The 25,712-nt window shown below is 40.8% G+C and overlaps 1 protein-coding gene across 8 annotated transcripts in view; it reads right to left on the bottom strand.

Annotated features, from left to right (window-relative positions):
• The window catches only part of CALD1 (caldesmon 1), a 216,700-nt gene that overhangs the window by 19,544 nt on the left and 171,444 nt on the right, over window positions 1-25,712 (bottom strand). For 3 of the 8 annotated variants that reach the window (XM_060776650.2, XM_060776649.2, XM_060776654.2), the window contains 4 exons: window positions 10,909-11,055; window positions 6,571-7,750; window positions 5,813-5,896; window positions 1,455-1,615 (listed from right to left, as the gene is read on the bottom strand). In XM_060776650.2, coding sequence (XP_060632633.2) covers window positions 1,455-1,615; window positions 5,813-5,896; window positions 6,571-7,750; window positions 10,909-11,055 — 1,572 coding nt within the window. The remainder of the gene's footprint in view (window positions 1-1,454; window positions 1,616-5,812; window positions 5,897-6,570; window positions 7,751-10,908; window positions 11,056-25,712) is intronic. The other 5 variants (XM_067469293.1, XM_067469294.1, XM_067469296.1 and 2 more) reach the window with 3 other exon arrangements.

The following is a 25,712-nucleotide window of genomic DNA, read 5'->3' as shown; positions in this document are numbered from 1 at the left end:
CCATTTCAATCACTTGAACATCAGGAACAGCCCCATATAAATATTTGAGTGTATATTTTGTGTGTTGGAAATGTAAAACTATGAAAAGAAATATGATTTTAAGTGTGAGTATAAATTTATACGACATACATATGATGTACAATTAACACTTGATGTTGTTTATTTTATTGTTTATGATTTGATTTGTTTGTTATGTTATGCTGGCATTGAATGTTTGCCAATTTTCTGTTGTAAACCACCCTGAGTCCCCTCGGGGAGATAGGGCGGTATAGAAATAAAGATTATTATTATTGTTATTGTTATTATTATTGGTCATTATATTTCTTTGTGTGTCTGTGAATGGAAACCATCCTAAAATAAAGAATGGAGAAGAAGAAACTGAAATATTTTTTCTACATTGTATGTCTTGCTGTGTGTGTTGTTGTGTGTCTAGTCTACCATTTTATGATGAAACATATTGGTATTTTAATATGGCTTGTAGGCCACCTCCAGACTTCGCTGAGGTGGAAAACATGAGCAACTAAATACAGTAAATCAGCCCAAATTCTTCTTGTCTCTCCTGATTCACTCGCATTTCTGTTTAGTATGGCTTGAACACACAAGGTCCAGGCTTGCAGAAATATGCAACTTTAGGATGACTTTTACAACCCTCTACATTTTCAGCACTGTGAGTGGCATTTACAATATCATCCCATCTATTGAAATAGCCACAGGGGAAATGAGGAGGCGATTAAAACAAAACAGATGACTAATCCAACAACTGGACAGACTGAAGTGTTGATTTCATAAGGTTACATTGAAATGGGGCCACAAAGGTTTCTGGAAATATGAAATTAATCTGGATCCATCAGCAGGCTCCTGGGACTTCCAATTTGATCCCTTTGCTGTCATTTCACCTCCAGTCTTCAGTTTTGCATTGTACAATCTGGAAACAAGACATTCCAGAGACCTCCCTCGTAAGGCAGAAGGTCATGGATAAGGAGACACCAATTACCATTCCAAGGTGATGTCTGTTGCTATCCAGACAAGTGTTAGCCTGCACCAAATCTGGAGCATTTCTTGTAGCATTTATAACTAATTTAGTTATTCAATTGTTTTTGGAATAATATTACACCTAGGAGAAGCCCATGCTGACCTTGCTGAGTTGAACACATATTTCCCATGCAACACAGTGGAAAATGAAAAGAAATAGCTTTTTTCAAAGGTCTAACTATGGCCTTGTTTCAAGACGGAAACACAGCGTTGAGCATTTCTAATGAGACTATATAGTCAACTCTACATTGGCTTTATGCTCACATTGCAGACCAACTGAAGCAAGAGACATATAAGTGTTCCATGTAAAAAGCCATCCTTGGTCTCTCTTATGGCACAATCCGTCTTGCAACAACTGAGACCCATAAAAGGAAACATCAGGACAAAGTATAAACACTCTACCATCCCTGTGTATATCTTACCTAAAAGCATTCTCTGTATGCTTAAGTTTCTGAGCAGGAAATTCTGGGAAACGTTCCCCGTTCTGTGGCTTCGAATCAGGAATTCCCTTCTTACGATCCCAGGCAGGTTTAGTGTCCTCCTTGGGAGCTTTGTCTCTGTTGAATTTACTGTCTTTTATCTGCTAGAGAGGTATTGCAGAAAGGGAACAAGTTATATCCAAACACTTCACCTTCTGTGGTCAGCAGGCCACCAATGGCAAACAACATTCTGCAAATGCTTTTCAACCCACAAACAAAGGGAGTAGTAACCTTTTTCACCTTGTGCCCTCCTTTTATTTCATGCTGATTCACTGAGGATTGGAGCTGATGGGCAGGATGAAAGGTCAGGCACTCACATTGTCACAAGGTCTTTACTTGGTGGATAACCCCTTCAGCAAGTAGGACACAAATCCACTGTAATCTGTTGCAAAGTATTTGCAAAAACCCATTTCTTTCCCAAGATACCCAAGAGTAGTATCTTGGGAAAGAAATGTGACTGACCCGACTTTGTAACCTACTAAAAGATTGAAGTTAGGAGGACATTTTGACTCTTACTTTGGTAGAACTTTTCATCCACATGTGCAACTGTTGGTACTCATAACAACGGAAAGGTGAATCTGCTCTAGGCTTTAGGAAGAATTTCAAGAGGCTATCCAGGGTGCTGAACTCATTTTGGAGACAAGTTTCAGCACCTTAGATATATCCTTTGTACTGCAGTGGTTCTCAACCTGTGGGTCCCCAGATGTTTTGGCCTTCAACTCCCAGAAATCCTAACAGCTGGGAAACTGACTGGGATTTCTGGGAGTTCTAGGCCAAAACACCTGGGTACCCACAGGTTGAGAACCACTACTTCACAGTGTGACTTTTTGTATATGATGACAATGGATCTGTTCATTTGAGGGAGGGACATTTGTGTTTTTCTTCAGTGCCAATACAAATTTGTTTTTAAAGGGATTTTGGCTGCTGTTTTAATTGATGTTTTTCATGGGAATAATTTTTCCTGCAGACCAAAATATATTTTTGAACATTTTACTCTGCACTGTTCCAACTAACATCCAGGCAAAACTTAGCCTGTCGGAGAATCGTTGCTATCAGGGTCAGATGTTAATGCCAGAGTGTTTTTGGGACTGGAAAGCAAAGATAAATGTGCAAAGATGTTGCAACTGAGTCAAAATGTACCAGACCAAAATCTGTAAGCAAATAGGAATTCAGACCCACCCAGCTAGTCTTCACAAGTGGAGATCTTTTTAACAACAACTGATAACCATTGAGTAATGTCAACATCTACTGCTGTCCAGCTGTAATTGCAATTTGCCTGCTTAGTGTGATGAAACTCCTGAGATTGGAATTACCCATTGACTTTCCTGGCTTAGTGGGGCCTAGAATCTGGAATTTCCAAATCTCAGTCCACTGATGTCACTGAGCCTACCCTTTCACTATCCAGCCTGAGGGTACATATAGGTAAAAAATGAACAGAAGGGAAAGAGTTAAGTGCCACTCCTCCCAGTACCTCCACTGCCTTCCTAACTGCAATAAGCATTGGGAAAGGAAGCTAAACCTATATATTTTCAATGATAGAAGTGAACTGCAAGGTAAGTTATTTAAATGTATGTGAATAATGCACTAATAGTGATTGAAAAGGCAGTTGTTTAATCAACAAACAGTATGTTAATCAGTTTACTCAAAGACCTATTTGAAAGAAATGCTTTAAAAACAGTATGTGAATCCTGGTCTTTCCAAATCCCTTGAATCTAGAATCTAGATTTAAATAGAAAATTCGTCAAGGACAGTTGTGGGACCGAGATATTTTAGACTAACAGCTTATCTTCTGGTAAACATGAATGCCTTTTACAAAGGCGGGAGGGGAAGACTCTGAAAATAAAAAAGAAAAGAATAACCCTGCTTTTCATGCAGCACGTCTCGCCAAAGTGGAAGCAGGAAATACCACAAATATCATGTCATGAGAAAGCTTGCTTTAGTGCGAACTTTGCAGGCCAATGATGCACACCCAGAAACTTAAGGTAGTCCAGACAATGAAGCTGCTTCTATGGCGGAACTGAAAACAGAACCGTGAGAGAGCCAGATTCACATGAAATGAACTGTCATCCTCAGTTTGCTCTTTTTCACAAGAACAGCCAAGATCATCCTCTGGCTAACAGCAATGGGCCATATTCCCTTTCTTATTTAACAATAAACATGGAGCAGAATATAGACATTTCTGAAGGGCGTGAAAACATTCACATCTTAAACTGTCTAAATGATTTTGAGGTGACAGCCTCATTGGTGGATGCATTTTGCAAGCCAAGGATCCCAGCTTCAGAGAAAGTGACTCCACTGATTCATACTCTCAAATCATCTGAACCCAGGACCAGTGTTTGAAAATGGACTATAACTGCCAGAATCCTCAGCCATTAAAGTCACTCTAGCTAACTTTCCGTACTAGTGTTTTCCAATAGATACAGCACTCCGGGATCTCAGACACTTCTATATTGCCTACTAATCCATATGACTCTTGTATCCATGGGTCCACTATATGCAATTTCACTTACCCCATGTCCCAAAAAATATGTTCTTTGTAGGCATTTTCTGTGTATTTTACCACGATTTTATGGCATGTCTCTGCTGGATAGTGACCAGTTTTGGCAATTCTATTTTTTTTTTGAGAGGGGGGGGGGGGTTACAGTTCTCAGAATACCTTAGACCAGTGTTTCCCAAATTGGCTTCTCCAGGTGTTTTGGAATTCAGCTCCCAGAAATCCCAGCCAGCTTACCAGCTGTTAGGAATTGTGTGAGCTGAAGTCCAAAACATGCCTTAAGACAGCATGACAAGGAATGGCATCTTCCTGCCAATTAGTAGACCAGGACCTCACTACCTCTGAGGATGCTTGCCATAGATGCAGGCGAAACATCAGGAGAGAATGCCTCTAGAACATGGCCATATAGCCTGAAAACCCTACAACAACCCAGTAGACCAGGAGACAGATCTAAGGAACAGCTTTGACAACAAGCTGTTTTGGACTATTGTTCCTAAGTTTTGATATAAAGTGTGGCCATAAGATCCAAAAAGTTGCATAAGTAGGATCATAGTAACACACTATTATTGTAACACCCTCACAAATGCAAACTCAGTTTCTGCAGCTTCTCGTTTTATACCTGTAACAATGTCTATATGTTCTTATGGGATGAATGGGTTTTTTTAACATCAGGAGCACCTTCAGAAACAGCAAGTGGCTTCTGGTGTGAGAGAATTGGCCATCTGCAAGGACATTGCCCAGGGGATGCTGGGTGTTTTGATGTTTAGCATCCTAGTGGGAGGCTTCTCTCATGTCCCTGCATGGGGAGCTGGAGCTGACAGAGGGAGCTCATCTTCACTCTCCCCGGATTCGACCTTTCAACCTGTTGGTCTTCAGTCCTGCCAGCACAAGGGTTTAACCCATTGCGTCACCAGGGGCTCCTGCTTTATGGGATTATTATGGACAACATGTGAAAATACTCTTACAAATCAGAACATGGAAATTTTAATTTTTGAACTCAAACTCCCAGAATATGATGACAATGGATCAGTTCATTTGAGGGAGGAACATTTGTGTTTTTCTTCAGTGCCAATACAAATTTGTTTTTTAAGGCATTTTGGCTGCTGCTTTGGAAAGGAAAGGTGATACAAGAGAGAAATTCCTTACAAAATACGATATATAAAAGCAGCTGGAGAGTAGGCTCTATTTACTTATATGATTTTCACTGAATTAGGTGCATGAGTGACAAAGAGGGTAAATAAATGGGCTTTCCCATGCCCACAGGGGAAAACATCCGCAACTATCCCTGTACCATGAGAACCAGGCCCCATATTCTTTACTTACCATACAGTTGAACACCATGGCACCAGCTCCTGTGTTTATAGCAGAAATGCAATGCATTATGTTTGGTAAATCTTTCCCATTGCAGACAACTGAACCTGGTGTCTGCAAGCTTTTATTGTATTGCGAAATGGAAAATCATTAGTTAGTTTCAGATTGAGGGGCTAAAGATATTTGAGGATATCCAATAGAAGAAATCAATCATTTCAGGAAGAAAAGTCATGATGAAGCAAAGGGAGAAATTAAGGAATGAAAGAATAGTTGGTGCTAGTTTAGAAACCCAGCATCAAAGGCTCCTTTAAAGTATTAAATATGTACACCACCCACTATTATCAGGTGGTTTATAAGTGCCATCAATCAACCTGTCAATATGAAAGGATGAATTTGGGACCAGTTCTCATGGCTCCAGCCAAGCAGGGGACATTGTATCAGTGATTTTTGCTGAGTAACTCCTTGGAAATCATCAGGAATATCTGGAAATAGTTACCTCTTCTTTTCGGAATGGCGGCCGAAGTTTCTCGTCTTGTAACTTGTCTTTTTTAGCTTCCACTTTAACCTCTTTCTCTTCCCCCTTGTGCAATATGTTTTGTAAGATGAAAACATCAATTGTACAGCACTTCCTATACAACATTTGCAGCGGGTGCTTCAACCAAGCTGTGCTCACATACTCCCTCAATCCGTGCCGCCGCCTGCTGTGCTCACAACGCACTCCGAGTGGCACTGTGACTTCCACATTCTTCTTGCACATTTGCACTTTTCCTTCCATATTTTGGAGTGCCCATGTTCTCACATATCACAGCAGAGCTCTGGCTAATTCTCAGGGATGCTTATTCAAGCCGTCACGCCACGTATGTTCGCTGGGTGATTGTCCGCAGCCCGTGCTGTGTCTTGATACTTGCATATGCGCTCAGCTATTGCCCTTGGTCAATTTTTTACAGCCATAGAAAGAGAAAGCAAGGAAACTGTGGAGAATACAGAGCATGCACACATTTCAGTGAAAAGACCCAAGAGCCAAAAAGGAAGCAACTTCATTACACGTCATGCACAGACTGAGTTACAGACAAGGTGGAAGCAAGTTTAAGTTCAAAGAGGAGTCACGGGTGGCAAGAGTTAGTTAGGCAAATGTGAAGAGAGAAAAATGTGAGCAAGTTCCAATCCAGTTTTGTTGGTTCATTTCATAAAATGCATTGACATTTGCTACAAAACACAGGCAGAAGCTGATTGGGTGCAAAATGTTTACTGTACCTTCTTTCTTAGGGAAGCTGCTGAGGGGATTTCTTCTTGCACTTTCTTCTCTTTTACCTGCTTGTCTTCTATTTTCTTCTCTTCTCCCTTCTTCCCTTTCACTTCAGCTACCTTTTTTTCCTCGGCCTTTGGCTTAGCTTTTAACCTTTCTTCTTCTAACTTAGCCTTTTCTTCAGCTGCCCTCTTAGCCTCTGCCTTAGCTTTCTCCCTTTCCTCAGCCTCCCTTTTTTCCTTTTCCTTAGCCTTTTCTCTTTCTTCAGCTGCTTTTTTTGCTTCAGCTGCCTTAATCCTTTCCCTCTCCTCAGCTTCCTGCCTCTCTTTCTCCTGGGCAGCTCTTTTCTCCTCCTCTTCAATTCTCTTTTTCTCCTCGGCAGCTTTCCTTTCCTCCTCGGCTTTAATCCTCTCCTGTTCTTTCCTTTCCTTTTCTTCTGCTTCTAGTCTCTCTTTTTCCTCAGCTGCCCTCTTTTCTGCTTCAAGCCTCTCCTTCTCCTCCTCTGCTTTCCTTTGCTCCTCGGCTTTGGCTCGCTCCATTTCCTCTCTCTCTGCTCTCTCTTTCTCCTCTCTTTCTTTCTTTTCTGCTTCATCCTCCACTTCTGCATCTATCTGACCCAGAGCGACTGTAACAGTTACGGCCTCCCCACTTCCCAATAGGACATTTATGTCATTCTCTACTTTTTCCTCTTCTGCGTTTACCTCTGGATGTTTTATTTCCAACACTACCGCTTCCTCCTCAGTGTCTGTTTTCTTTTCTAATGTTACTTCTACCTGATTATCCTCAATGGCTCTTTCCTTGGGCTTGTCCTCTTCTGTCTCCTCCTTATCTTCCTCATCTCTCTTCTCATCTTCCTCCTCTTGCCTCAAGTTATTCCTCTGGTATGATTTGGTGATGGTTTCAGTTTCTTCCACCTCATAGCGTCGCCTCTGGGTTTCCACCTTTTCCTCTTTGTCTGGAGTTTCATTTTCTTCAAAGTTGTTCATCACTTTTCTGTTGTTGGCAAGGGACAGACTCTCGTCGGTAATTGTTGGGTCAAATTCCTTTTGGCGCTCCAGGGCTTCCTGGAGACGTTTCTGACGCCTTTCTTCTCTCCTTGCCATCCTCTCCAAGAACAGGGCATCATCATCCCCATCACCTTGAGTATTGGTAACAGTTGTAGTACTTTTGGTCTCTTCGTCTCCAATGCTATAAGGCAAAGAATTTATATGAATCACAGAACAACAGCTTACACAAAAACATGAAGCAGCTCTGAAACCCAACAGGCTACTTGGATAAGCCTGATAAAGACATGGAGGATATTTAGGGAGTTAACTGATATAAGATCTGGTTGTCATCTTGTTCAGTGTTCCTAAACTTTGGTCCTCCAGATTTTTTAGACTTCAACTTCCAGAAGCTGTAGCCATCTTGGTCAACAGTCATAAAAGCTGGGAGCCGAAGTAAAAACATCTGAGGATCAAAGTCTGGAGACAGTGATCTAGTCTGATCTTGTCTGTTCTGATTGAACGTGACTCCAGAGCCTTGGCAGTCTGGAAATCTTGCTTTTTGGACTAGAACAAGAAATCTGAAGCAGCATGAAAAAATAACATTTCCAAGTTATTTCACATTGCACTCTCTTTTAACTAGAAATGTCAAAGATCTGTATGTACAGAATTTGTAATAATCAGGAATATTATTTATTTACTCTATTTATACCCTGCCTTTCTCTACCTCGAAGGGGACTCAAGGTGGCTTACACAGAGCCAATTATTCAATGCCTTAAAACACATACAATTCCAAAAACTAAAATTAAATTAAATTAAATTAAAGCATATGAAATATTAAAAAAACATTACAATCCATATTAAAGTCACACCATCCATAGTGGTAGTCCAAGTCGTTCCATAGTCATTCCATATATTCCAATAACTATTACAATATTAAAAAAAAATAAAAAGCACACAGTTGTCCCTCCATATCCATGGATTCAAAATATTTTCAACCATCCATGGCTTAAAAAATAGCACCGCCTCCCAAATCAAAAAATCAGCCTTGATTACCCACTCTAATTTTATACAATGGACATTATATTACTATTTTATACAACAGACACACCAGTCAATGTTTATTTATTTATTTATTTATTTATTTATTTAAAGCATTTATATTCCGCCCATCTCACCCTAAAGGGGTCTCAGGGTGGAGCACAACATATAAATGGCAAATATTCAATGTCGAAACATACTAGACTATACACATACAAAAAAAATTAAAATCACTTATCTTGATTTTGAAATCCTCTATTTAAAACTGTCTCAAACAACCATATCGAATTTGGTTGGCATACTAAGAGTTCCTACTGCTGCCTCATTACACAGTCCCAAAGGCTTGGTCCCACAGCCATGCTTTTATCATCCTTCTAAAGGGCAAGAGGGAGGGGGCTGACTTAATCTCATTAGAAAGGGAGTTCCATAGCCGAGGGGCAATCACTGAGAAGGCCTTCTCTCTCGGCCCTCCCAGTTGTACCTGAGAAAGTGGTGGAATGGAGAGCAGGGCCTCCCCGGAAGATCATAATCCCCACCATGGTTCGTAGAGGGAGATGCGTTTGGACAGGTATATTTGGTTTGGACAGGTAAATACCAAGGGCCCACGGTGTATGTTAAAAGGATTAAAAGATTGTAAAAACGTTTCAATAAAAATGACACAGCCCTTCCTTTAAAAATGTAGTTCTGCAACCATGTTGGGATAAAAAAAATTGGTTTTTTGGCCAATGGAAGGACACTGAAATAGTCAGCAAGAAGGTCTATCTCATATCCTACCAGCCATGTCTGTGAAAGTGGTGGGACTGAGAGCAAGATCTCTTCTGAGAATCTCATGGCCCGGGCAAGCTCATGTGGAGAGAAAACAGTCAGCCTTTGAAGTAAGCCGTATAGGGTTTAGTAAGTCAAAACCAACATGTTGAGCTGTGATCGGAAACACAGCCAAAATTGATTAGGGGTATAGACAAGCTTGTGAAGCGTTCTACTTTGCAAAACTAAACTATGAAATTGGTTCTTTTTAAAGAGTACTTGTCCTGATGAAGGAAACACATTACAGGGAAAAAACTGGCAGTCAACAATATCTCCCTCTATGAACCATCAAGGAAGTTAATATCTTCTGGGGAGGCCCTGTTCTTGGTCCCACCTGCTTCCCAAGTGTGGTTGGTAGGAACGAGAGACAGGGCCTTCTCAGTGGTGGCTCTTTGGCTCTGGAACTCTCTCCCCAGTAAGATTAGATCAGCACCCTCCCTCCTGGCCTTTAGAAAGAGGACAAAAACATGGCTATGGAACCAATCTTTTGACTAGTAAAGTAACACAATACAAGAAGCAAGTGTTGTGGAGGCTCCCTCTTTGGAAGCTTTTAAACAGAGGCTGGATGGCCATCTGTCAGGGGTGCTTTGAATGCAATATTCCTGCTTCTTGGCAGAGGGTTGGACTGGATGGCTCATGAGGTCTCTTCCAACTCTATGATTCTATGATTCTATGAAATATGGAATATGTGCAATCGACATTTGGAATTATATGATTTTAATGTTTTATTGGGTATTTAGTTCTTATATTTCATGTTTTAAATGTCCTTTTATCTTATCTTATATGAATTGTCCTATTGATTTTATGCTTAGTTATATGGTGTTGATTGGGATTTGGTGTATGTATGTAAGGCATTGAATTTTGCCACTATTTCTGTGTAAACCACTTTGAGTCCCCCCAGGGGTGAGAAAAGCAGTATATAAATACTGTAAATAAATAAACATATGCATTACTGGCAGTGTAGGATCAGAAATTCATGCTCTTCCTAAGAGTCTATGCATCCTCCCAAGTCCCAGGGTCAATTTTCAGAAACAGTTCCTTTGTGGGGAAAATGAACTGGAGACTTCAGCTTGAGAAGATAGGAAGCAAGAATGGACTCCAGCGATACTGGTTCTCATACAGCATTCACTCAGCTCCCCAGGACTGAAAAGCAGATTTTAAACAAGAACAAGGAACAGTGTTTATGTCTGGAGTTTGTGCGGAAAATGTGGTAAGAGATTTCCAGCTGGTGGGCTGAATTTCTATAGTACTGGGAAGTGGGAACAATTGCTGCATGCTTGCTTTGCATCTGCTCAAAGTACACATTTGAAAACAAGCCACTGATTATAAACACAGCTTAAATTTCAAGTACATTCTCTTGAAAGCTGCCACTGGACCTTCTGGGTAAAATGGGAGCTAGACAACACCATGTTAAACTGCAGAAATAGTTAATTGTTCAATGCTCCTAATGTGACTAACAAACCTGGCAATCAGGTAGGCAGTGGAAAGACAGTCCACCAACATTTAGTGGAGACTTACTTGTTCTGTACATTGACTTCAGTCTTCTCTGTCCCTTGCCCTGTTAAGTCATCATCTTCCTTGAGCCTTAGCCGTTCCTGCCGGGCCCGCCTACGACGTTCTCTGGCAGCTTCTTCATCATCATCATCATTTCTTTGGTAGGCTAATCTGCAAAACATCATTTTAGGCCCTTTATTCCAGAAGTCTTTCAATAACATTTGGAGTGACTCTAAGCATGTATATAACTGTCTGCCGAGATATTAGATTCTACCAAGGCGACAGAGCTTATTTATTTGGATCAGGGGCGGCTCAACCATTACGCAAAGTAAGCATTTGCAGTATAGTTGATTTTGCCCAGGGGCGCTCTTGAGGTGCTCTTGGGAGAAAATAGACCTTGGCATATGCGAGTTGTAGTCACTGGGATGTATAGTTCACCTACAATCAAAGAGCATTCTGAACTCCACCAATGATGGAACTGAACAAAACATGGCAAACAGAACTCCCACGACAAACAGAAAATATGTATCAGTGATTGGGGGGGGGGGCAAAATACTGTTTGCTTACCATTGAAAATTACCTAGGGCCGCCTCTGATTTGGATAGCACAGTTCCCCAATTACTTTTAATGAACAACGTTGTCTATGTGAGACTTAACAACAAGAGAAAATGGCAGAGCAGGCAAAGGAGGGGCTCAATAGCAAGAGATAAATATTAGGTATTGTATTGTTTTATTTCTTTATTTGATTCATATTCTGCCTTTCTCCCAAAACAGCAGTTCTTAATGTTTACTTTACTCTTATGTACATAAGTGAAAGACTTCTGCTCCTTGAGATTAATGTATGTTTGTTCATCCACCTTCCTTTCCTTCCCTTCCTTTCTTTCTTAAGATACCTTCCAAGTCCACATGGATCCGACGTGAGGACATCACATCCTTGACAGGGATCCATGGACCACAAGTTAAGAACCAAACTGGAAGAAATCCCAAATCAACCATAGAAACTCATTGGCTGACCTTGGGGAAACCACACCTTTCTCAGTCTAAGTGGAAGAAAAATGGAAGACCTCCTCTGATTTGATTTGACTTTTTTTTGCCCAGAAAACATGTGATGTAGACCACATCAGTTGAAGTTAACTTGAAGACACATTGCAACAACATCAGTTAAAAATAGCATTCTCAGAGGTGTTTTTCCTTTGTGAAAAATATGGATGTGAATCAAAAGGGTCTGTATGGACAAGGAGAACTACAAAAATTTCTGAGAGGGATGTTTGGGCATTGTTGTCCAACTCATTTGGGCATTGTCATTTCCAACTCATGGGCAACCTCAAGATGGATGATCATAGGGTTTTCTTGACAAGATTTGTTTAGAGGGGGTGTTGCCTTTGCCTTCCTCTGAGGATAGGAGAATGTGGCTTGCCCTTGGTCACCCAGTAGGCTTCCATGGCTGAGCAGAGATTTGACATTTGGTCTCCAGTGTCATAGGCCAAGGCTCATATCACTACCTCATGCTGGCTCCTTGTTGGGGAATGGGAGTCAACCATAAACCATTGAGTACCCAAGCAGAGCCACAGTGGCACAATGGGTGCTGCTGAAATGCTGACCTGAAGGTTGGCTGAGCTGCTGACCTAAAGGTCAGCAGTTCAAATCTGCGAGACAGGTTGGGCTCCCATCTGTCAGCTCCAGCTCCTGTCAACCTAGCAGTTTGAAAATATGCAAATGTGTGTAGATAAATTGGTACTGCTTCAGCGGGAAAAGGCAAAGAGACGTTCCAAGCAATCTTGCTGTCCACATAACCAGGAGGCAACAATGCAGGCTCAACTTCAAAATGGAGAAAAGCACCTCATCAGAGCCAGAGATAAGCACTGCCTCCAGAAGTCGAAAATGAAAGGGGAAGCCTTTGCCTTTGTTTGTGTTTGTGTGTCTTCATTGTATATGATTGTAAAGGCATTGAATGTTTTCCTATGTATGTAAATGCCGTAATCAGCTCTGAGTCCCCTAGGGGAGAAGGGCGGAATAAAAATAAAGACCTCACTACCTCTGAGGATGCTTGCCATAGATGCAGGCAAAACGTCAGGAGAAATGCCTCTAGAACATGGCCCTATAGCCCGAAAAAACTCACAAGAACCTAGTGATTCCAGCCATGAAAGCCTTCGACAATACATAAATAAAGTGTATTATTATTATTATTATTATTATTATTATTATTATTTTCTGACACCTATTTGCAAAGTGCCTTTCTACAAAAGTCAGAATGAAGTGAAGTCAGGGCTCATGGAATCCAAACACTGGCACTTTCCAATCAGGAAAGACAAGGAAGTCCTCTGCAAACCCCATAGTAACTGGAGTTTACCAACAGCAGCATGTTGTCATCTGTGATTCCTGTTGCCATGCAAATCCTTTAGGGGTAGCTTGAGCTCAATGTGGCAATGAAAGCCCATTGTTGCTGTTAGTATGTGCCTTCAAGTCATTTCCAGTCTATGAGGAGCCTAAAATGTTATGGGAGAGACGGAATATGTTGTTTTGGTTTCATTCTGTTTAAAATGTGGATCAACACATTAACCTGTATATGCGGTTCTTCTTTAGAAACATAGCTAAGAGGATCTTCAAGATGACAGCCCAGCACTTCAAGAGTTCCCACCTTGCCACTGATTGTGATAATGTTTGTATATATTTATGATTTTATGTCCCAGCATTGAATGTTTGCCGTATATATGTTGTGCCTCTGCAGGGTGAGAAGCGTGGAATATAAATGTTTTAAATAAATAAAAATAAATATGTGGAAATGTCAAGATGAAAGTCTTTGTAAGAGGAGGCAGATGGGAGTACATAAGGAAAAAGGAATGAACAAAAGGAAGAGCAGCTGATTCAGCAGAGAGTTCACACTTCATTTTAATGGGTTCCAAAAGAAAAATAAAAGCCAGTGTGGCCACTGGGTAAGGTTTGGTTAACATGCCACAGCTAGAACAGAAACTATGCTCCCTTGCAAGATTTCTTGGCTTTGGCACAGTTTAAGCTTTTGTTGTGGCTTTTGGCCACAACAAAACTGTTGTGCCCAAAAGCCACAACTGTTTCTTTAGCTTTTATGTTAGTTGGTAAAATCTCGCCATTAAAAAAGGAAGGAAAATACGAAAGGTCACGTCAGGGGGAAAGCCCCATGCTAGGAACTGGGTCAAAAACAAAAACACGGCAAAAGCATACCAAAAATGGAGAGCAAATGACTGATGAATCTTTCCCTCAAATAGAATAGATTCTGGTACACAAAGCAAAAAACAAAAAAACAAAACCCAAAGTTTGATTTTGCTTGATTTCAAAAGCAAACATTGTATTTCTAGCCCTGCTCTCCTCAAGATCAAGAACATCTGATAAGATTGAGCATCTCTTATCCAAAATGCTTGGGACAAGTAGGGATTTTAGAATACAAAATTGTAAGTTATGTACATAATGAGATATATCAGAGATGGTGCCAAAGTTCAAAAAATCATTTCTATTTCATATACACATAACAGCAAGGTAATTTCATATGATATTTGTAATAATTTTGTGAATGAAACCAAGGTGGTGTACACTAAATCATCAGAAAACAAAGGTGTCACTATCTCAGATGGCCATGTAGACATTTTTTGATTTTGGAATATGAAGGATGTTGTCAAATCCATAACGAGGGCTTTGTATCACTATCATATGCTATCATATTGTAGATCAAAATAATATTTACTGTTGTCTAAAACAAAGGTGGAGAAGCTCTGGAAAAGTATAATTTGTCACAAGCCCCAATGGTCCTCCAAACAAGTCCAAAATAAAACACTGTCTTGGCTTCGGAGGAAGGCAATGTTAATCCTCTCTAAAGAATTCTTGCTAAGAAAGTCCTACAACAGGCTAAATAGAGTCACTGTAAGTCAGATGTGACTTGAGGGTGGACCACAACAACAACGCTAGCCAAGTTCTTCTTTTTAGCTAACCTTTTGTTTTTTCAAGTCTTAAAAAAAGAAAAAAAGTCCCAAATTTCCCTGAAAATCCAACCATTTCTAATAGTCATTGTTATCCGTGCCTCCAAAGTAACACTTTTACTACTTGCTATGTTATTTTGCAGAAGGATCATTGTTGTGCCCTCACTGCCTCAAAAAGCAACACATTACAGGAAATATCATTATTTATAATTTGTACAGTGTAAGGAGAACCCGTTGGTGCAGCAGGTTAAGCTGCTGAGCTGCTGAACTTGCTGACCGAAAGGTCGGTGGTTCCAATCTGGGGAGCAGGGTATGCTCCTGCTGTTAGCCCCAGCTTCTGCCAACTTAGCAGTTCAAAAACATGCATATGTGAGTAGATCAATAGGTACTGCTTCAGCGGGAAGGTCACATGCAGGCCACACGACCTTGGAGGCGTCTACGGACAACGCCGGCTCTTTGGCTTAGAAATGGAGATGAGCATCACCCCCCAGAGTTGGACATGACTAGGCTTAATGTCAAGGGGAAACCTTTATCTTTACAGTGTTCACGTTTTAAAAATAACTACAGAAGTGACATACAAGAAGGTAAACATTTACTATTATTTCCTTTCTTTGCCACTAGAACCTTGATATTTAAAGCACTGCATTGCATGTCATTCAGTTCTCAATAAAACCATCAGCTCTCTATATGTTCCATGTCTCCAAGCAATGTCTTTTTCTTGGTGAAGTCTTCCATTTGCTAGTTGCCACCCCTGGGAAAATACCTACATGCCAAGAGTTACCTCTTATACTCTTACTCTTGGGAACCCGATACATCCTATTAAATATTCAGAAGATGTGGTGGATAGAAGCATACCTTTCCCTTTCTCTAGCCTTGTTCATGGCACTCTCATCTCACAATGCAAACTTGTACTTCAATATTGAACAGTCAACACAAATATTAAACAATACATCCATTGCAATCTGGTTTTTCATTTGAGAAGTACAAATTAAGTGGGACTTATTAGAATGCAAGCTCAACATTCCCATCCCTGATAAATCCTAACTGTTACGTCTTAAGAAGTAGTATAGGTCCTGTTTACAAGACAAGCCACATTGTGGAAGACAAGATGCCTTTCATTCAACCATGTTGTTTCATTTTCATTTAATTTACATCCGTGCTTCCTTTCAAGCCAAGGTGGCTTACAATGTAAGATAAAACAAGTTGTAACACAACATGTAATCCAATTTAAAACTAAAAACATGAATTCAAAACAGTATAGAATTCAGATTATTATCTTTATGTTTATTTATACCCCACTTTTTCTCTCCAGGCAGGAGATTCAAAGCAGCAGATACAATTCCATCTTAAACATTGAACCTGTAGCAGAACTTGGCCTTAGCATCCTAGAGGTGTTCCCTCCAGGTTCTCCAATACAACTCTTATGGTTAGCCTCTGAGTTGACCATGGAATCATGTTGGAGGACCTAGAGCAGCATTTCTCAACCAGGGGGTTGTGAGGGGGTGTCAGAGGGGGTCACCAAAGACCATCAGAAAGCACAGTATTTTCTGTTGGTCATGGGAGTTCTGTGTGGGAAGTTTGGCCCAATTCTATCAATTCAGAATGCTTGTTGATTTTAGGTGAACTATAAATCCCAGCAACTACAACTCCCAAATGTCAAGGTCTATTTTCCACCAGTGTTCACATTTGGGTATATTGAGTCTTCATGCCAAGTTTGGTCCAGATCCATCATTGTTTGAGTCCACAGTGCTTTCTGGATGTAAGTGAACTACAACTCCACAAAACTCAAGGTCAATGCCCACCAAAGCCTTCCAGTATTCTCTGTTGGTCATGGGAGTTCTGTGTGCCAAATTTGATACAATTCCATCATTGGTGGAGTTCAGAATGCTCTTTGATTGTAGGTTAACTATAAATCCCAGCAACTACAACTCCCAAATAACAAAATCAATCACCCCACCCCACCAGTATTCCAATTTGGGCATATCAGTATTTGTGCCAAATTTGGTCCAGTGAATGAAAATACATCCTGCATATCAGATATTTACATTACGATTCATAACAGTAGCAAAATTACAGTTATGAAGTAGCAATGAAAATAATTTTATGGTTGGGAGTCACCACAACATGAGGAACTGTATTAAAGGGTCAGAGCATTAAGAAGGTTGAGAACCACTGACCTAGAGATTCCTAAGGAAATGTTCTCTCAGGTAAAATAATAGCAAAATTTTTATTCATATTTTTTTCATGGAGGTTGTATGCCCCAATTCAAACGAATGTGTAGGGTTGATTATAGTTACATCTGTAGGGTAGATGTATCTCATATATGATGAGGGGTGGGAGGACATAGCATATTTGAGAAGGAAATCAGTGAGCTACATATACACATAATGACATTATTATTCTTATCCTTGAGCTTTCTTTTAGTGTCCTCAAATCTCAACTTTCCATCTAAGCATCACTACTTTGCTGGGACTAAAGGCATAGTAATCTATACGTGCAACTTCTTTGTAAAAATAAATTGTCAAAGGGGAAGATCAGCCTGCTTTATTGAAATGTAATGAAAGCAGATTCTCCAAACTACATTCCACATAGCTCTATAAATTGCCTCATGGATGTATCTGAGGATGAATTGCAGGCAGGACTGCCATAAAGAGAACAAAACGAAAACCTTGAGCTACTGAAATAATGTTGACTCTGCCTCCAACACAAAGATAAAAGGATTTGCTGGAAACAACCCAAAGTGGGAGCAAGTAATTCACTCAATATGTGGAGTCAGTAATGGTTTGCTGTTTCTCTTCATCTACAACAGGTTTGAGATTCCGAGAGGGTCTACATATGCATACAGCACAGAGTATGGCAGCCATTTTTCCTTTTTTTTTTTTTTTTGCCCCATACCATACATGGAATGCATCTTCTGTTCTCTTAACCATTCTATTCAGAGTTTATCTTACCAAGAGAATAAGCATTCCTTCCAAAAGCCCTATTCTTCCACCTCATTGTAGTATGTTAAATATGCAGTGTATTGGATAGATAGGCCAATGGAAAAGAGACCTGACCTAGCAAGTTATTCAAGTCTCCAAAGGCCAAGTTTGGAGGCTTGTTGCCAAATGTGTGACTAGCAGCTGACCAAATAAGTGGCCCTTGCAATTGCTCAGGCAATAGATTGCATCTAAATCAATTATCTGTAGATTGAACTCTGTTGTTACTATGTGCCTTTGAGTAAGTTTCCAACCTACGGTGACCTGAAGGCAAACCTATTACAAGGTTTTCTGGGGTGGAAAGTATCTGATGAACCTAAGCTCACCCAGTGGATTTCCCTAGCCAAAAGAAGGATCAAATCCTGTCTCCAGTCTAACCGTTATTCCACTACACGTTGCTGTATTAAAGAAATTGGAAGTTAGAAGTATGGACTGTCTGTCACATCAACTCAGACATAGAAAAAAGAATTCAATGGCAGACTGGAATTTAGTAATGGACATGAAAAAAATGAGAATATTAATATAAACATTAACAGGAGAAGGGTGGACAGCCCCTAAATTTCCTAAGAAGAAGAGGATGGATGTACAAAGAACAGAGAGAAACACAAGACAGATCCCATGAAAGAGAAGATGGGAAGCCAACCAACCCCTCTTATCCTCCCCTTAAACCATCCCCCCTTTTAACTATATTCCTCCCTTCCCTCTACGATTTTAACCCACAAGTATCACCCAGATCCTAAAATTACCTACTCTCCCCAACTTTTCCCCATCCGTACCTTCCTGTGATTCCCTTCCCTCTTTCCCTATCTTATTATTTTATTTTACTTTTAAAAAATTCAATAAAGATATTTTATAAAAAAAGAAATTGCAAATACAGTGTTCCCTCGCTACTTTGAGGTTCGCTTTTTGCAGATTTGCTATTTCGCAGTTTTTCAACAAATACAGTAATGTATATATTTACACAGGAGCTGTGCCTCTCCTTGCCACGTGCATCGTGGGAGATGCCAGCTTAGGAAGCCACCTCCTGCAGGCACCCCACTCGCCCAGCTCCTCCTCCTCGCCTGCTTCCTCCCCCTCCTCTTCCTCACCCTCCTCTGCAGGTGGGAGCCCTCCCAGGTTCAAAGCAGGAGAAGGAAGGGAAGGAAGGGAAGGAAGGATGATAGACAGGTCTAGAGGGACGAATGGCAGATAGGGCAGGAGGGAGGGCAGGAGGAGAGGGGACCCACATGACATCACAAGACCCACCCCGTGCAAGGAAAGAAAGGCAGGAGAGGTGTTGAGCTCCCTAAAAAGAAAAGTTTCAGAATATACTCAGCAGATGAATACACACCAAAAACAAAAGCAGGACTTACGCAGCGGCTGCTTGAGACACTATTGCCAACATGATATTGTGCATGTGTGTGCGTGTGTATCATCCCTACTTCACAGATTTTTACTTTTCGTGGGTGGTCCTGAAACGTAACACCCGCGATAAGTAAGGGAACACTGGGTGTCTAAGATTCAGACTGAAATGCTTGGTTCAGCATAGAACTGTAGTGATATCGCCTTTTTACATAGGTATTCTAAACCCAAGGATGGGCAACTGCAGCCCTCCAGATATTTTTGGACTGCAACTCCCATTATTATCACCACTAGTTATTGATTGGTGGGATTGACTGGTGGGAATCTGAGGCTAGAGGGACTGGTTACTGGATTGAAAAGACACACACTGTTTTATCTGCTTCTTGTTTGTTTGCTGACATGGCTACTTAATAATGTATCAACACATCAAATGCTTAATGTTTGATATTGCCAGCATCAATGCATACAAACAATTTAACCAGAGCCCGTTGCACATCTTCAGAATAATGCAGTAATAGAGTTCGTGAGACTTCATTCCAGTCAATCAGAACATAGACACTTGGCCTTTCTCTGGTAATTCTGAAAGTTTATTTATTATTCCAAGTAGACAGGGCTTTTGTTGTTAACAGTGTTAGACTGCAAAGATGCATCCAAATATGGTGGAAAGAGACGTTCTTGTTGCAATTGTTTAGCAGTCACTGAATAGTGTCTCTGGTCATTGTCAGGTCAAAGAGGAAGTGGCTTGCAAACAAGTATCCACAAAGTGCTTCCTTCCCAACATGGAGATAATTTTTTCCCAACTAGAAGGCTAAATACTGGTAACAACCAAAAAGCAATTGATAGGAAGGAAGGAAAGAAAGAAGGAAAGCCTTGCTGAACAAAAGCCAACTGTAAAATTTCACATTAATTGAAGTAAACTCTGTTGATTTGGGGGAAGGGGAGACTTGGCTTTACAAAGATGCTCAGTGCTGCAACGTGCAGGGAATACTGCTAACAAGAATCAGATGTCCCGCATTCTTGCCTCAACCAACGTCCCTGTATCCATGGCTAAATGAATGGATACCATGTGCAGCAGGGATCTATCTTCAAAGTGGGGATGAAGCTTAATGCGGACTCTGGGTATTTCCAAAGTTTACTGTTAACAACACAGGTAACCAGAAGCCTTTGGATTTCTCTTTCTCTCCCCACCCCCAATGAAACAGTCAGGGAGTTAAAATCATAGGCTCTAACAGGATTAGAGACAGAAGAATCCCACACAGCACTAGTGAAGCGAATACTGAAACATCTCTGACTTCCCTAAAAACTTTCTATTTTAAGAAGCAAGCTTCCTACAAAATGATTTTATAATACAGCTTCCAAAGAACATCTGCAGCTTTATTCTCAGCATACTCTTTTAATATATTTTGGTATAATTCACAAACACTACTTGCTGAATTTCCTCTAAAAAAATGTTTCATGTCAGGAGCGACTTGAGAAACTGCAAGTCGCTTCTGGTGTGAGAGAATTGGCCATCTGCAAGGACGTTGCCCAGAAGACGCCTGGATATTTTGATGTTTTACCATCCTTGTGGAAGGCTTCTCTCATGTCCCTGCATGGGGAGCTGGAGCTGACAGATGGAGCTCATCCACGCTCTCCCTGGATTCAAACCTCTGTCCAGTCGGTCTTCAGTCCTACCGGCACAAGAGTTTAAACCATTGAGCCACCAGGGCTCCATTTCCTCTATAACAATGGAAGCAAAACTATAGTTTGATATTAGATGAGACACAAAGAAGAGCCATACTAGAAGAATTCCAAAGATGTGAAAAGTTAGCATGGGAGAGTGTGGTCCTTTAAACGACATAAGTTGTATAGGGACATCTGATTTGCAGAGAAGATAGCATGATCAGTCTACCTTACTAGCTGAGGATTGCAAGTAGCTCCCAAGGGTTCCACAACACCTCACTTCCACGTATAGCATGACACACCTGGACATTCAAGATTCAAAATTGCCCTAAACACCCAGAACAGGTGCTCACCTCTGTTATAAGGCTTCACACAAATACATAACATGAAGCACCTGCTGAAATTCCCTCTTCTACACAACTGGAACCCTCTCCAGTTTGTTCTTCTGGAAACCCTACTAGCAAGATGTGTAACTGCGTACATGCATTCAACAATTATTACCTTGGGATGCTTGGAGTCTAACACATCTGGAAGCTGTCCATTCAGAAAACCCATCACCTAAAGGATGAAATCTCAACTTCTATGTCTATGTGAACATGTGCCTTCTAATTGCTGGTCAACTTGTGGCAAACACATGAATTTCATAGGGTTTCTGGGGAAAGGAATGCTCAGACATGGTTTGCCATCACCTTCTTTTGAAATATACATGCTCAGGATTAATAATACAAGATGCAAACTGAACTGCTGAGAAGCATTTGCTCTCCTTCTGCCAATGCATTGAATAGGTATTGTATAGAATAGTACTCTGGACATCACAATAGGGCATACAAATGCAAAGTACTTGCTCTTGGATTCTTGCTCTTGCCCTTCTCCAGCTGTCAAGCAATTCTTAGTAAAAATGCCTTTTCCTGCAATGCAGGCCTGAGAGTTAGATGGGAAGGCATCTTTTTAAAACAAATACCAGTGTCAAAAAACACAAATATTTACTTGAAGACCCCCATTTATTTGGGTTTTATTTGGGTTTAATTTGGGTTTAATTTGGGTTTAAGGCAATGTTTGGTTGCTAGTTTCACTGGAGTGATGCTCTGCAAAGACTATAGAGGGTCCAGAGTCATTCCTATGATCTCCTATACCTTCCAACCGTTCTGTTTAGCAAGGACAGTCCCAATTTGTCTGTCATGCCTGTGCTGGCATGGCTGTGCCAGGAGATTTGAATTTCTTTTTCTTGCACTGTTAGTTTGTTTGAATTTATTTGGGCCTTGCATTTTGCAATTGGGTAGCTTTCCCCAGGTTGCAGTCATAGGGCCAACGACCTATCAATCATCATTATAGCCTTTAGATCCGCCCCTTTCCCCAGTTTTGGAGGGAAAGGGAGACTTTTAGTTTTGTCTCACAGTTTGGAGCCTTACAACAGGACGTGTGGGCTTTTCTCTGTCCCACCTGCAAAAAGCTTCACTTCTTATAGCTTTTGCTGGGGGGAAAGGAAAACCTCTACAGCTTTGCTGGGGAGTAATGTTACAGTTCCACAGCTTTGCTGGGGGAATACAGCCAGCTTTGCTGGAAAATAAAGGAATGGTTCCACGGCCTTCGTGGGGCAAATCTACACGACACCAGCTTGGCAGATCTACAGCAACCATTGCCTGGTAAGGGACCACTGCGGCTATCCATAACGCAACTTGGAGCCGGGAGTTGGGGCCTCACACCAGCAGGGTAAAGAAAGATTGCCCAAGGAGGGGTCGGAAGGTTTCCCTAAAGAGGAAAAGAACAGTTTATCAAGCAGTTGCCTGTCCCTTGTCGGCAGATCGAGAAAGCTACCAGTTTTTCAAGATTATATAGCATTTAATTCATTTTTTGAAGATTTAAGCCTTAATAAAGAACTTTGTTGAACCTATGGGAAACCTATGGGACCCTTTAGCTGAGGCACCCCGGCGTCCCGTTGGGCATACAGAAAGCACGTCCTGTAAACAGACATTGTCATAGGCCCAACGCGCGACAGCACAATGCCACTTTTTCAGTTCTTAGAAAATATCCACATTTTTATTATTTTGAGATACCACAAGATATGGAAGGTTAATAAAGAAACAATAGTGGGGCTCCTTCCATACACACACACTTGTGTGCATACACCCTGACATCTACATTGGTAATTGCAGAAGCAGATGGCATCTTAAAAGGAATCAGCCATCCCTTTGCAACGACCAGGTATGGATTCTTTCCTTTGAAGAGCCCTTCTACTCTCACAATGAGCAGAGTTTGCCTCGATGCAAATTTCTCAAGTTTTAAGTTTCAGCATTCTTCATCATGTACCATAATTTGTATAATTAATCAAAAGGCATGGTGAGCATTAAAAAAATAAAACCAATCTGATAGAAATGAGCAGGAGAACTGTCCATCACAGCATAGATAAGCATTGAAACAGAGAACAGGGGACCTGTCCAGACAGTATCTTTATCTCAGGAGCTTCCACAGCAAACAGGAGGGTAGCCAGACACCATTCCCTGTAAACATGGAAAAATCGCTACAAAAGGCAAAAAACGCAAGATTTCCAGGTGTGGGAATATCGCCGTTTTGAGCCAAATATCCATATCTTCGAATGTCCATATGTCCCTGCAAATTGGAAATTGCATGATGTTTTTTTATCTAGGTTTGTTCCTGGGTTTTAGATGACTGTTCCTGATTTGTCGGTTTTTAAAAAGAAGGTGACAGTTGAGTAGAATGTGAAAATTTTGTGTATGCGCTAGAAACTTTATGAAACATGTGGAGGGCACATTTTCTCTGTCCAGGACAAAGAACAGAACTTTTCCAATGATTCTCCGCATTTCCACCTATTCGCATCTTGAGGGTTTTTTTAAAAAAAAATCAAAGTTTCCAGCAGAAGTCCCACAGCGGCCACTTTGGGAGCCTCTAAATCTCGCAACAAAGCATCAAGTCTGAAGTATGGAGGCAGAAATCCCGGGACCACTAGGTCTGTATGTGGACCTCTTCTGAAGTCCCCGGATTTTTTTGCCCCTGTTTAAAACTTGTGATTTAGAGCTGTCTGGAAGTGCTCAGGGATGCACCGATTGGAACAACACCAAGTAGCCCTTACACTTTCACACACACACACACACACCTGGGACAGGCCATACATTATGTATGTCTATGGAAAGAGAGCCTCTGTATTTACAGCATTTAGAAAGTTCCCAGACTTTTCATGGCTATGTGAAGCTGCAGATAATAATGAACTCTATCAAAATTAAGGACTTTTGCTCCAAGAATACTGTAAAGTTACATGGGAGGAACTAGAAAATGCCCAGAGAGGGCATATTTTTATCAGACGTGGATAAATGAAACTGCAGGTACTGATCCCATGAATACAGGAGTTGTATTGCATTCTTTGCATTGCCAGAATGGCCAGAAATAAACGGTGGCACACATTGTTACCTTTATAATTTTGAGAAGGCAAAGTTAACTAGAACTACCATTAAAGCATCTGGCTTAATCAACTTCTGTATCAAAGGATCTTTGTCTTCTGATAACAAACTGCCTTCACCTCAAAGTATAGAACAGGGAAAAGCATGACACAATTTGATGTGACGTGAAATGTGTTTCATGCCAGTTTCACATACTGTCCTTTTCCTTGATTGTATCCCTGGATGCCTTTCCAAGTAGATTAAATTTCCAAATTCTGCACTAAAAAGTGCTTACGAGAGACTGAAAACTCAAAACTTGTGTGTATGTTCCTTTTTAATAAGAAAAAAAATGATTACAATGTCAGACTAGGAGTTAGGAGATCCAGAATCCAATTCGCGCTTGGACATAAAACCTTCTGAGTTGACTTAAGCCAGAGAACCTCTTTCAATTTATTGGATGCCATGCTGAGGACGACTGGTAGGATAAATTCAGAAATGGAGGAAGATTTTACATAATTGCTCAGCAAGTAAAGATGACCTTTTCGCAAAATCTAGTACTTCAGGATCACAGAATCATAGAGTTGGACGAGATCACAAGGATGGGCTTCATTCCCAAACGAGAACCAAGCTTTCAGTACACGTAAACTTTATTTGTTCCCATTCTTTCTTCAGAATGCTTGTCTTTCATTCCCTTCTTTTGTTGTTTCCCCAATACTTTATTTTTTGGGACCGTAGTTCCTTCAGGGCAGGGATCTATTCATTTCCTATATAAAAAGCTTTGTACATCAGTGACTTTGTAATAAAAACAGCAATGTGATCCTTCTCTTTTTGTGGTTCAACACATGGCCAGATGAAAGCTAAATCTGCCAAGTATGGCAGTAGATAAGAGAAGGCAGTGAGCGGAGAAGATAGGATATAGCCTGATCCAAGCTGAAAGAGGAGGTAAAAGAAGAAAAGAAACACAGAAAGAGTCAGAAACCATTGGAGAGTGAAATCGGCCTGAAGTTTTCATCCCAGGAACCCCTCGGTGCCTGGTTCTGACCTAGAGTAAACTTCTTACACAGAGACGTTTGCTGCCAAGATACTTAACATTTCTGGGGCTATGGAGCGGTACAGTAATTATACAGAAGAGGCTTCAGGCCTGAACACACAGCACAAATGATACTTCCATGGCTAAAAGCCTACAGGCAATTTGGCTTCACCGAAAGACACAAAAGCCAAGGTTCTGCAGCCTGTGTTCACAAGCACAATTATTTGGGAAGCCCCACCCTGAAAAGACACACCTTTCCAAACCTTAGATTCAGGGAAGTGGAGTATGGTTTACTGTGACAGAGATAAAGTAACATACTTGTATCTTGTTATTTAATAGCTATGCATTTTTCTCTCCAAAACCAACTTTTCAAAGAGTCAACAGGAAAAATGCAAAGTTCAGACTCTAGATTTCATCAGCAGTTCCATCAAATATTATGTGAAATGCATTGTCCAAGGAATCCTCTCAAGCCGGATTT

The sequence above is a fragment of the Anolis sagrei genome, chromosome 5 (assembly GCF_037176765.1).
Source record: "Anolis sagrei isolate rAnoSag1 chromosome 5, rAnoSag1.mat, whole genome shotgun sequence".
Taxonomy (NCBI): domain Eukaryota; kingdom Metazoa; phylum Chordata; class Lepidosauria; order Squamata; family Dactyloidae; genus Anolis; species Anolis sagrei.
This window is presented reverse-complemented; position numbering and strand designations above follow the sequence as displayed.